The 14,228-nt window shown below is 43.3% G+C and overlaps 1 protein-coding gene across 1 annotated transcript in view; it reads left to right on the forward strand.

The window, feature by feature from the left end:
- PCSK5 (proprotein convertase subtilisin/kexin type 5) overlaps nt 1-14,228 on the forward strand; it is a 1,700,773-nt gene that overhangs the window by 1,591,782 nt on the left and 94,763 nt on the right. The window contains exons 28-30 of the mRNA XM_078675787.1: nt 2,942-3,025; nt 5,055-5,253; nt 8,801-9,018. Of these exons, the coding sequence (XP_078531913.1) occupies nt 2,942-3,025; nt 5,055-5,253; nt 8,801-9,018 (501 nt within the window). The remainder of the gene's footprint in view (nt 1-2,941; nt 3,026-5,054; nt 5,254-8,800; nt 9,019-14,228) is intronic.

The raw sequence follows: 14,228 nt of genomic DNA on the forward strand, positions 1-14,228 counted from the left end.
ATTTACACAAATAACAATTTAAATACTGCTATCTTGATTTATCTCTTTTATAGCGTGTTAGCACTGCTCATCCCAATGCATGGTGTCTGAGCACTTTACATCACATGTACACATTATACATTGACAATAAATCATATATGTGTAAATCCTTGTACAGCATATATTACATAAGACAGAGAGGGTTACAAGGTGTAGGAGCCACATGTCCTTCATAGCTCACTGTGTTATATTAGAAAGATTACAATTTATGAGCTGCAACTAACAAAATGATTTCTGTGTTAAATGCAGTAATCCAGTTACCCATTTACATAAAATACAAACCTGTCATCTGAGTGTTACATATTGTGCTTAGCAGGAAACATATTAACCCTCTATGGTACGTTGTTTCAAAACTGGAACTAGACAAAACACAGATCTCTGCAGCAAATATGTTATCCTCCAAAGTTATCATAGCATTATTATTATTCTCTGAAATTTAGCTTGCACACAAAGATCTCTGCAGCAGGTGCCTTAACCCTATAAGACATTTTAAAATACAGAATTTGAAACCAACTAAGCAGAACAGATTTACTGCCAAGTTTCTCTGTGTTGCCAATTTCTTTGTGCCAGGGTTAAACACCTTCCATGCTCATGACGAGCTGAGCTCGTCATGAGGCACGGTGCTCATAACGAGCTCAGCTCGTCATGAGCCGTGGAACGCTCACAAGCGGGGATAATTCCCCTGCTGTGCTGAGCGTTCCACGGGAACGGGTGCAGCTGTGACGAGCTCAGCTTGTCATGAGCACCGGAGCGCCGTGCCTCATGACGAGCTGAGCTTGTCATGAGCATGGGGGCGCTGTGCGCGCCCCCAGCACAGCGGGGGAATTACCCCCCGCAGCAAAGGGGTTAAACAAATAAATGTATAAGTGGAGGCCCAGATGTTGCGTCGGGCTGTGTCCATTTTTTGGCACACCCCCAACACAAAATCTCATTTGTTAAATATTGTAATGCACTCAAATGTACTCATGATAGACCTGCTAAACATATGTGAGAACTTAAGATCTGATGTCACTTCTTGTGAGGTCATGGGTTGTGATGACACTTCCTGTGATGACACTTGCATTATCACTTGACGTATTGTTACGTGCCATGATATCCCTTGCATACTGCCTAACTTGTTTAATCCCCGACTTCTTTTTCTAGGACTTGTGCCTTCGCTAAAGAGAAGGTAGAGTAAGAGAGATGAAGGAGAGGGAGACAGGGAAGTAGATAAAGAGCTGAGGTAAAGAGATAAGTTACGTAGCAAGATATGTAAGGTAAAAAGAGAAATATGATGTAGCCAGAAAGAAATCCAGAAAGTGGTAAAAGTGGTAGATAGACAGATGTACAGTGGTAGGTATGTTTTCAAAATAGAGCTAGACATAAGGAGAAGGACATATAGAGAAAGGTAGAGTTATGGAGTACACTGATGGGTAATGTAGGTAGAGAAGGTAAAACAGAGGGGAGTAGAAAGAGGAAAAGATAGACAGGTAGAGAGGTGAGGTAATAAGAAAAGTATAGAGTAATGCAAGAGAAAGCGTAGTGAGGTCAAGAGATGGGAAACTAAGATGAGGTATACAAAGACACATCAAATACACAGTAAAGAGGTAGAGACAAACATGAGTGGGAAATGGATTGAAACATAGAAAGAGATGTGTTGCAGTGAGTATAAAGGTTAAGTAGAGAGACGGGTGAGGTAGAGAATGGTGAGGGTGATACAGAGGTAGAGAGAAGGTGAGATAGAGAGAGCGCAACCAGTAGGAGCAGGGAGCCAGGTTAGAAAGATGTGTAAAGAGAGAGCGAGATGAGGTACAGAGCATAGTAGGGATAGAAAAGGAAGGTGCAGAGGGAAAAGCGTGATAGACAAGGTAATGACAGAGGAGAAACATGTGGCGAGTGGGAGGCATTTAGAAAGCAGTAACATTGAGGAAGATGGGGTAGAGGTAAGAGAGGTAGAAAACAAGAGACCGGCGAGGAAGTGGAAAGGTGAGGTAGAAAACAAGAGACCGGCGAGGAAGTGGAAAGGTGAGGTAGAAAACAAATCGGAAAGTAAATTGACAGGTTAGTTAGAAAGAGGAGGGATCTGGAGATGCGATAGTGAGTGAGTTGTCAGGCAGACAGAAAAATGAGATAGTGATAGAGCAGAGGTTAAGAGAGAGTTGAGTCTGAGAAAGAGGTACAGAACATGATTTAAGATACAAAAAGGTGAGATTGAAACTGAGCAGTGAGCTACTGAGAGTCCTGAGGCAGCGAGAGAGTTGAGGTAGAAAGAGGGGGTACAGATGTAGAGGTAGGCACAGGGAGGTGTAGAGAGAGGAAAGATTGAGAGAGAGAGCAGTTGAGAGATGTGTACTGAGAGAGAGTTGAGGTAGAGAGACTGGAGATTGAAACAGAGGTGGTAGGTACATAGAGATGCAGTATTCGGCAGAGAATGAGAGTAAAATGTAAATTGAGGGGTCAGGAAGAAAAGTGAGAGGGTGTAAAAAAAAAAGATAGAAAAGGTCAGAGGGACTAAAAAATAAAATGAAATACTACCAAGTATCCAAGATTGTGATTATTGCTTGGCAGGTGGTGCATGCCCCACTGTCAAATTAAAAATAATCAGTTTTTTGTGCACACAATTCCCACTTCACCAGGTGGCCCCCTTGAAGGTGGATTCCCTGCACAATTACTCACTTTGCTCGTGCCCATAATAGCGCTGAGTTCTCGAACCCCATAAAAATGGCAAATGTAAATGCATAGACGCCTTCTGCATTGAAGCAGCACAAAAAATGGGATCAAGATATTTTCCTGGTCTCATAACGTGGATCATTGCACCTGGAGGGAATTTGCCATACAATGTGCTGTACAAGTAAACGTAATCACTCCCGTGTTTTCACTGTACATTCATCCTAATGTTTTTTTATTCAATTTGTTGTTACAGAAAATAAGAAAATATTAATAGCATGCCACCCGTCGTGCAAGACATGTAATGGCTCGGACACCACCTGCACCTCGTGTGAAGCAGGTAAATTTGAGCATCTTCAATGAAGACCCTTTGTGACAAACATCGAAAAATGAGTGACTCTTGAACGACAATCATTCACATCATCAGAATCATAATTTAAGGGAAAGTCTAGAATTACATTTTTGCTGGGGTGGGTGGGAGTGTGTGTGGTGGTGAGTGTGTATACAGTTTGAAGAAACAAATGTTAAAGTAAAGAAATGGTCAGCTTTGGTTGTAAGACTTTAACATGCTTTATGGTTAAAAACAAACCTGAAACACCACAAATATTCGCACGTATGGTTCAGTAATGCACAGAGGGGTTTGCTGCATTTTCTCCCATTGTCCATTTCCACAAAACCGACTCTGCTGATCCAGACACCTCTAAGTGGCAGCAACTTGAAGGAAAATGTTGCTGCTGCTATTACAGGATGGAGGGATTTAATTCCTACGTCCCGAAAAATAAACTTCCCAGACTCCGGGCTCAGGTTGGGTGTGAGGTCTCCTTCACCAGATTCCAAATTTAAACAAATGTTACATTTTCTGTGGCGTTCACAGACCGCAAGGCTAGCTTTCCGGCCCCTACCTAGTACAGCCCTGAGGCTGGAAACCCCAGGTTAAATGTCGACAATCGGATAAAAGGGGCCTTGAGCCCTTGTGTAAAATCTTGCCGGGTTCACAGACCTGATACAGGGTCCATGAATGCTTAAAACAATTTTGAAATAAACAGTGCCTGTGGTCAAATCCAGATGCACAGTCGAGGTTGGCGCATCACATTGCGTTGGGCATGGGGGCGGGTAAGCGTTGTGGGTTAGGTTATACCATCATAGAAGTTGGATGCAGTATATGATAAAAAATAGGAATTCACTCAAAAAACCATGGTTAAGTCAAGTTATGTTTGGAGGGATATAATAACTTAGCTTATGTTAAAAAAAAGCCTCTGACAGTCACTTAAAATCAAAATACAGCTATGGCCCCAAATGAAAACCAATACATCTCAGAAACGTGCAAGTTATGGATTACTCCTCAATCCATCACTTGTACAACAGCCATGCAAACCAAAACTTGCAATCCAAAAGACCTCACAGTTGATGCTCCAGACGCATGCTCAAATGTTTTCCATCCACCTACTGATGAGGTTATATAGCATAGCACCTGGACTCCATGAACAAGTGGGTCCTGTTGTTTAATCAGTCTGTGCTTTTAGGTGGTGTTACTTATTGGTTTAGCTACTACGCGATCATGGCGTTTGGGTGGGGTTATGGTTGGCATGGCCGCTGTGAGAAAGTGTAAGGGTGGAAGTTCAGACGCCCACCTGGGAGAACTGAGGCAGTTTTCTGGAGGTGAAGTTGGCACCGGTGTTACATCAGACCCTGGTTATGTGTGTGTTGTGCTCTCGATCTGCACAATAGTAATGCATACACAATAATGGCCCTCGCTTGTTAATAATGTTATGCACGTCACATGGTCACAGAAGCAAGGTAGACAGCATAGCAAGTCTGATTTTTACACATATGGCCCCATGGCATTTGGCTCCCATCATGTAGGTCAATAAGTTATTATTTCTAAATTGTATATTATAAAATCAGTGCAAAAAAAGAGGTTCAGTGTGAACAAAATTAGCATATCACCTATCACCTTTGTCATAACGTGTGACTGTACTTGCGCATGCGTCAGATTTAGCTGCAAGTCAATGGAGCGCTGTACAGTAGTGGGGGTGGGCTCCATTGCAGGGAGCTAGGGCCAGAGAGGGGGCACTATGGGAGACACAATAGTGAGGGAAAATAGTGCAGGGAGGCGAGAAAGGGGTGCCATGGGTCAGTGCAGTGGCTGCCTATAGCTGCAGCAGGTTGATTTGTTAGCAAATTGGAAACAATGTAGTTTATGGGATCAGGAAGGCAAAGGCGATGCGCATAGTGAGAGCATATTTATCAGAAATTAAAAATATATCCTACCACTTCATGTCTCAGACTGAAATCACCTGACACCTTCAATCCCTGATTTATGTTGCATGTCTCACTTTTAATTCCTATCTGTCTCTTTCCCTTTTTAGAGAGCTTTCTATATGATGGGGAATGCCTCAACGATTGTCCCAAAAGAACGTTTAAAAGCCGGAAGTACTGGAGATGCGAGAAGTGCGCAGAAGGATGTGACGAGTGCTCCGACAACATCCGCCACTGCCTGAAGTGTGCCAAACTGCCCGGCCTGCAGCTCTACCTTCAAAACGGGCAATGTCTGAAGACCTGCACAGAGTACGGCTCTTTTACTGTCACATAACATTGATATGACGTTTAATGCTTTGTAACATGGAAGAGGCATTAGACCAATTCTAATCAGAATACACGACAAACAACATAGAGGAAAACTTGTAGGCTGGCCTTGGTCACAAGAGAGAATTTCTGAATTTATATAAAACCACAAGTACAACAAGCAATCAAACAAATCACAACATATATATCCCCCTTAAATATAGAACTGTAGAAATCAAATACTATACTCTAGATCCTCATGGAAACCTCAGCTTTCCTAATTTTTGTATTACGAAAATAAAAAGCGACAAAGAGATTAAAAAAAAGGTCTGTGTTGGGGTGGGAATATTCCCTGCAAGGTAAACTGGTGTGTACCACTGCCTGCAGTGCCTGACTACATGTGAAACTGGTATCCTGATATGCCCTTTGGCCCTGGCACCGTGTAGCAAGAGGGCAGAGGCCTAGGCCTGTCCCCGGAGATGCCAGGACTAGAATCTGTTGTGCGTGTGGGAGGAGTGCACAAAGTGTGCCGTCATAGTAGGTATAGGACTACTGTCCATTCCCTGGATAAGTCACATAAAGCTGTGACAACAAGGTACCGAGTTTTGGAAATCATTAGTATGACAAGAACTTTTCCCTATGCCAAGGAGAGTTAGGTCTTCTAGCCCTCTCTTATGTAGAGTTCCTCTGTTACGTCAGTCCCAGATCCTTGCACTGACATTCCATGTGCATGTTGGGTGTGTGTATGTGCTCTGAGTGTGTAGCATATGTTTGGCAGTAGGACTCTGTGGTGAAAGTGTGAGTTCTATTACCAGTGGGATCCATTTTAGATGCTCCCTAGTTTAGCCTATTTCAAAGAAACAAGGGATACCCCAGGTATCCAAAGGACCCAGGTTATTATTATTATGAAACAACAGTGGTTCCTGGGCACAGAAGGTAACACAAAATGATAGACAATTCCATAATAATCCATCCATTAATCAAATCACAAAATGATGGAAAAGCTGTCAACAATATATACAGACCCAGCTTACATTGATTTATGGTATATCTGATGGACTGTATCTCTGCCAATGCAATGGTGACACATACTGTGTACTTTCTTGTCAAACGTATTACACCTTTGCCTGAGTACTTCGCTCACTCGAGTCACGTCATTTTGTTCACACCACACTGCAGTACTCGGTTTTGCAATTTTGTTTATTGATGGATTATTATATATTAAAAACATTGTTTTGATTTCCATATATTGTTGAGCATTTTGTGTTACCTTTCCTACCTAGGGACCACTGTTATTTCATATTAACAATGATTTAGCATGGATCTGACAGGCTCTTTGCATCCAGATTGGGCTTTTTAAAGGAGGGGTGACTAGTACCTCTAAGTAGCTGGGCTGGAACCTCAAAGTGATGGGTTAGTCATGTTTCTCACCAGGGAAGCAAGTGTTTGATCTGACTTTTGCCCACTTGCACTTTGTGGTCAGATGCTCAAATACTGAAGCCCATCTGAGGACAACCCTGAACAAAGAAACATGTTTGAGTGTGCATCTTTCTTCTTGCATCTCTGATCTTTCAATGATCTTGAAGTCCTCTGGAAGAATGAATTCTAGGCCAGAGATGTAGTTCTTTGCAGATCAAGTCACAGTAAGGCCTATTACATTGATGGTGCTCCAGATATTGGTCGCATTTATCACTGCAGATCAGGTGTTGGTCTGGAATGTTAATGGCTTTTCAGGTGATTTTGATTGCGAGGAATCGCAAGCTGTTCCCTCATGCATGCATGTGCTGATCATTTAGGGTTTCTCATAGTTTAGGTTCCTGGTCAAAATCCTTCTCCCCCTCAGGCTGTAGCCTTTTCCCATATGAGTTTGTATCATACTTGGCATGGTTGGGGAGGTGGTTTTACAGATTAGGATCAAAATTTTGGAGGTTTTTATGTTTGTTGCTTTTTTGCTACATGAATAACAATGCTACTCCTCACTGTTTGTTAATGAGACTATTTTAGTTACACGTCAGCGTAATGGACATGGTCTATGGTGTGTAATGACCCGAGATTACTGGGAATTACCGGTCTCGGCAAAATAATACTTGGGCGTGTTCTCCTTCTTGGATAAGCACTGATAGGTTCCAAAGTCAGACTGTATGCAACCTTCCCCTTGTTATTGATAAAAACTCTGTTAGCATACAGCCCTTATTATCCTATTGCTAAGATGTTGATATGACCCAGTTTAATGCTACTCAATTTATCGCAGAAGGATGAAAGGCTAAGTGGGCCATGCTAGAATTCAAACCTCTGATCCCAAATCACACCAGATGTCAGGAGTAAACACTTAACTTGCTGATCCATCTCGCTGCCACAGCCCTCGCAGAAAAAGTGTAGCCATCATTATAAAACATTACCTTTCTGCACTCTCAAAATAATCCAGCACTTGCTGTATAGTTTGCAGATTTGTAGCAATGAATGTGTTAATATTTTAAACAGGTGTAAGGCTACGCCAGTCACTTTGCAAAAGTTATTTTTCACCTTTAACCTATTGAATGCAGTATTCGAGTAGTAAAAAGGTTATATGTGTGCCAGAAGAGTGTATATATATTCCCATTTGATGGACTGCACGACGTATTTTTGTCTACAACAGGAAACAGAACCATGAAATACTTAAACTATGTAAACAGTGTTAAAGTGTTTTGTTTAGCAAGTCACACAGGACCAAGTTTACATTACAGACACTCTAGTCAAAGTAGCAGCTATTTTAAGAGAGCACTTGGATTTTAAAAAGAATCCCCAACAGGTTACATCTTTTTTTCAGCTCAAAGAGATGCTGCATGCTTGGAATTCATCTCAAGTCTTCCATTTTAAAGTGCTTCCTAGTGTGACACATTCACCATAAACATGAAATATAATATACTATTCTGGGGGCTCATACTTAATAGAAAGAGGCTCTTACAGAAGGCCTATGGTGACAAGATCGGATACGCTTGAAACTTAAGCTTTATAACACAAGTATGCCCCAAATTAATAAGGCACACCTTTTATCGCCACCTATTGCATGTAGACTTGTTAACTGTGAGTAAAATATTGCATATGTTTTTTAACTCTGGGAGGTAGAAAGGGCAGCAATAATAAAAGACTGTTCCTGTGCTTCCGAGCTAGACAAAATTATTAATTATTGTTGAAGGACCCTATGATTAATGTAAACACGGGGATCCCCTTTGTATTGGGGTATTTAAATGTAAAAACATAGCTACACGGGCACATACATAACATACTGCAAAAGCTTACATTTCTTTTGCGTAATATGCCGCATAATTCGCCTTTCTTTACCACATAATTTGGTCCATCGCTGCCGCATAGCTCCAAAAGCCTTGAGTATCACTCTATGCAAAGGCCAAAAATGTTATTTTAGAGCCCTATAATTAGTGTACAGTGCTTTTTTGCTTACTATAGACGCGTATTAGCTTGGTAACTTACTGTGAAAAGTTCCGAAATATTACATGACTAAGGTGTGCCTAAGAATAAAGACAATAAGGATGTATCACTTGCTCTTTTACAGTGGCTTTTTCGGCCAGGCTGGAACGTGCGCACCGTGCAACGCCCCCTGCAGGACGTGCACCAGGAACGCCACCACCTGTTCGACCTGCGAGAGTGGCTTCGTCCAGGAGCAGGGCGTCTGCAAGGGTGCCTGCTCCGAGAAGTACACGGCGGTGGACGGGGTCTGCAGGCGCTGCCCTGCCAACTGCCAGCGATGCGCGGACGAGAAGACGTGCACAGGTAGGTGCCACAGGCTCTCAAGGAATACCTTTAATTGTAGTGTCAATTTAAGGACTTCTGGGGCCCTGGGCACGACGTATTGTGGGTCCCATGCTCAGAATAGCTTACATATATTTTCCATTTTCAAATAACTCAAGCACTATGATGCCAAGCAGTACTGAAATGTACATCAAACTTCCTTTCTGAAAAAGGACCAGTAAAAAAGCCAAACGCTCAAGGTGTCCAGCTGCCAAATAGTGCCAAAAAACGTAAATAAGCTTTCATAAAGTAATTTCTTTTTCACTTACATACAGATTGTATTTTCCTGCAACAATAATATTTTACTTGGAATTGAGTGTCTATCCAGTCTCTGAAGGTGTGTGTAATATTAAAGAAAGATATGTGCCCATAGCCCTTGAAATTGTAGCTTATTTGCCTGATATTCGTATCCCAGATAAAGCCCCCTTCACAATTGGAATTCTGCAGCAGTAAAAACCAAGCACTGTTTAGAGGCTTTTCACCATTTCATTGGGTAAAAGTTAATAATTTGCTCCCAGGCTTTCCCCTCGACTCCTCTTTGTATGTGTACACTTCCCTGACCCTATCGTGACCTCTCACTCTGCAGAGTGTAGGGGGGGGAGAGGGAGTGGGAGTAAGGAGAAAGGTATAGAAATGGGGTGACGGAGAGAGGCAACGCGCTATAAATGGGGTGGTGAGATAGAGTGAGTCATAAGGTAAAAAGAGAAAGGTGGGATAGCCAGAACAAAGCGTCAGAAAAAGAAAGAGAGGCAGAGGGAGTTGCGGTACAGAGTGAGGTACATAGAGCTATAAACAGAGCGAAGGAAAATAGAGAGAAGAAGCGGGATGCGTTGCACTGAGGTGAGGTACACTGAGGACAGAGACTTAACATAGAAAGACAGATAAGTTAGGGGTAGCGGCAGAGAAGAGTAGAAAGCTACAAATGTGAGTAAATCATAGAAGTGTATAGGTGCCACATAGAAAGAGAAGAGTGATGGGGGGGAGGGGATAAAAAGTGGTGTGGAAAGACTGGTAACATAAATTGATTAGTGAGGCAGAGACAAAGATAGATAAACAAGTAAGTGGTAGAAAGAGAGAAGAGTTACAGAGAGGAAAGAGATGACTTTTAGAGAGGTGAAGAAGACACTGTGAGGATAGCTGGATAAAGAGAAAGAGAGAAAACTCAAGCAGAGGGGGGAATAGATGCTGATGCTAATCAGATGCCTGATGTATCTCTGTAAACCCACTAAGCAATCTTACCAGATGGACAAGACGGTGGTCCTCATCCTCGGCTCCAACCCTTCAGCCTGGGATGACTCCTGGTAGCCGACGGCACTGGGGGCAGCCCCGACACCCACCGACCGCGCACGCAACCTGGGAATCATCCTCGACTCAACGCTCTCAATGACCAAGCAAGTCAACGCCGTCTCCTCCTCCTGCTTCAACATTGTCCGCAAGATCTACAGATGGATCCCGACAGATACAAGAAAGACAGTCACCCAGGCCCTTGTCAGCAGCAGACTCGACTACGGAAACTCCCTCTACGCGGGAGCCCGACCAAGCTCATCAAACGACTACAACGCATCCAAAACGCCTCGGCACGACTGATCCTCGACTTACCACGACACGGCCACATCACCCCCCACTTGAGAAACCTGCACTGGCTCCCCTTCAACAAGAGGATATCCTTCAAGCTACCCATCCACGCACACAAAGCACTCCACAAGACCGGCCCAGCCTACCTCAACAGACGGCTCTCCTTCTACATCCCCAACCGCCAGCTACGCTCCGCCAACCTCTCACTCGCCACCATCCCGCGCATCCGAAGAACAACCACCGGTGGGAGATCATTCTCCCACCTTGCCGCCAAGACATGGAACACCCTCCCACTGAGCCTACGACAGACCCAAGACCTGCTGACTTTCAGGAGGTGCTGTTCAATCAGAAGCACCACCCCCCCTCACTAGCGCCTTGAGATCCTCGTGGGTATGTAGTGAGCTTTACAAATGATTGCTTGATTGATTGACCACAGAGACAGGTGTCATAATAGCTGAGCGTGGTAATAGTCTCATTGCAGTAATCTGCAAATATACTAAAGTTCCCATGTTCCAGTCTGCTTGTGTCTAACTCAGACTTCCATCCTTTTAATATCAACAAATCTGTACGTCCTACCATGGGTCATACCACTGAAGTGCAAGAAAGGTAGGCACAGAGAGTGCCATACAGAGAGGTGAGGTAGTCAGCTGAGAGTAGAGTTCGGGTAGAGACTGGTCGATTGGGGAGCAGTCGAGGTAGACAGAGGAGTTTACAGTAGATAGAGAGAAGAGGGTACAAAGAAATGGAAAGATATGGAGATAAAGAGAGTGATGAGCAGCCGCGGTCGGCAGTAGGAGTTCTGCAGGGCGGTGACGCGGGGAGGGGGAGGGGCAATGTGGGGGGTAGTAATGTATGGATTACGGAGTTTAACAGGTAAGTAAACATATGAATAAATAAAACAATTTTGTTGTGCGCACTGCTTTACCAAACGCGATGCAGTGCGTGCAACAAAATTCATTTTATGTATTTATATATTTACTTACCTGTTAAACTCCGTAATCCATGCATTACTACCCCCCACCCTGCCCCTCCCCACGTCATTGCCCTACAGGAACTCCTACTGCCGACCGCGACTGGTGGTGAGCTTGAAGAAATAAGATAACGAATAGAGAAATATATATATATTTTTTTACATAGTGAGGGTTTAGGTTAGGCTGGTGCAGGTGTGCGCATGAACCTTCTGTAATGATGCATTCTCAGCTGCCATATTAATACTGAATCTATTTCCTACTTATGTACACAGCTGTTCAGGGCTGTCTTGATCACTTTATTGGGATTGGGGCAAATGGGGGTGAGGGCCCATGCGGTAAAACGGCTCTGTATTGTGCGTGTTCGGGTGACGCAAATTAATTTGCAGTGAGCATGCACAATTAAAACATTTAACTATAGTATGCGTTTTTGGTGAATGTGTGAAAACAGCTGATTTAGGAAATGTTACATCTTGTTGGAGTTATGCAGTCTAAACAGGAAATGTTGTCTTGCTCCCTGAAATTCAATTTCCAGAAGCAGATTCTTATAATGAGGAGCAAAGACCACGCATTTGGAATTGTATGGCGCAATAAAATGTCTGCCCGAGTTATTTTCATATCACAGGATGCACAATCATGAGTCAGGGCCGTGCTTTTATTTGAATTCCACCCTCTGGCCTTAGCATAGAAAAGGAAAAAATACATTTCCTAAAAACTGTGCAAGTTAAAATCCTTACTTAGGCTGCGAATGGGGACGGAAAGGCCAGGGAGGGACACCCAAGGAGGTGCAGGGACCAGGGTCAGCCGAGGGCCTTGGAGCAGGGGAGCTGTGGACACCTTCCATTGATTATACCAACCTTGTAACTTCCCTCTGTGTAGGGGAGGGAAGGCATGCCAGAGGGCATTGTTAGTATCGGGCAATTCATTCCTAATTAGCAGGTGCTTAGAATTCTATGTTATGTTAAGTTAATGAATTTGTTAAGAGCGCTAATACCTGAGGGTGTCTTGGCACTGAGCTGTGGATTATGACAGTATCCGTAAAACGAAGTGACTATTTCTCAAATAGCCAGGTTTTCAAGGCCTTTCTAAAGGCAAATAGAGTAGGAAGGGTTCTGATGGAGAAAGGGAGCGCATTCCAGAGTTTGGGGGCAGCCTTAAAGACTCTCAGAATTACTAGCAGTTTAGCTCCTTCGAAGCGCAAATGCCTTTTTGGAACATACCAGTAGAGTAGGAATCTCAGAACCGTGGGGCCAGTATTCTGAAGTGCTCTATAGGTGATGCCTAGGGCGTTGAAGATAATGCGGTTCCTAACTAGGAGCCAGTGCAGCTTATACAGATGATTTTGGACTGACAAATGTCTAGGGATAACTAGCAAAAGACGCAAGGCTGCATTTTGGTTCATTTGCAGCTTATTGAGTTGTTTTCCAGGTAGGCCAATATAGAGACCATTACAATAGTCAAGTTTTGCCAGGATCAGAGAAGAAATCACTGTTTTTCTGCTGTCCTTGGGGATGAAAGGTAGTATTTTTTTGATGAAGAAAAAACTTAATGAGACAACGGTATTTACCTGCGGTTTAAAATTCAATTGGTCATCGATAATCACACCAAGGTTCTTTGCCTTGGTGACTGGAATAGGCGCCGATCCCAATTTGTCCGGCCACCAGCTCTGGGACCAGTTAGGCAAGAAGTTGCCAAAAGTGATTACTTTAGTTTTGTCTGAGTTTAATCTCAGACAATGGAAATTCATCCAGGAACTGACTGGCAACATGCAATCCTTAAAATTTTGCATTGGTGATGCGGCGTTTTTTGGTAAAGATAATATAATTTGTGTATTATCTGCGTAGGATGTTAACGCTAGATCGAAAGACCTTATGAGTTTAGGCAGTTCTGATACATAAATGTTAAATAGTGTGGGGCTTAAGGATGAACCCTGCGGAACTTCACACGGGAGGACGAAAGGCGGAGACTCGTAACTTCCCAAGGCTACTAATTGTATTCTGCCTGACAAAAAGGATGAAAACAGTGTAAGTGTCTTGTCAGAAAGGCCAATGGAAATTAGACGATTTAGCAGAAGATCATGGTCGACAGTGTCAAATTCTGCCGATAAGTCAAGCAGAATCAGGTCGGCCGCTCCCCCTGAATCCAAAGTTACTCTAATTTTGTCTGTGGCTTTGATTGAAGCTGATTCCGTGCTGTGTTCTGTTCTGAAACCGAACTGTGTTTCATCTAAATAGTTATGTTTTAGTAGATAGTCTGTCAGCTGTTCGTTCATGACTTTCTCCACTAATTTTGCAGGTAGAGGAAGACCAGAAATTGGCCTATAATTATTGAGCTATGTGGGGTCCAGGTTAGGTTTTTTCAATAAAGGCCCTATGGGTGCCTTTTTCCATATAGTGTGGAAGACACCATGTGTGAACATAGCATTCAAAATGTCGGTAAGGCAGGGAGCCAGCAACTCGAGGGCTTGCTTGAGGATGTTCGGGGGAAGAGGGTCATGGGGGAGCCTGATATATAGCTCGACCAACCTCTGTATGTCCTTCCAGTTCTCATATGTTGTTTCCCTTCGCCTTTACACTGGCACTCGAGTCTCCACCGCAGATTCAGATATCTCCTTCCCTTTCGTTTTTCTAATTGGTATTGCTTTTCACT

Source organism: Lissotriton helveticus, chromosome 2_1 (genome assembly GCF_964261635.1).
Source record: "Lissotriton helveticus chromosome 2_1, aLisHel1.1, whole genome shotgun sequence".
Taxonomy (NCBI): Eukaryota; Metazoa; Chordata; class Amphibia; order Caudata; family Salamandridae; genus Lissotriton; species Lissotriton helveticus.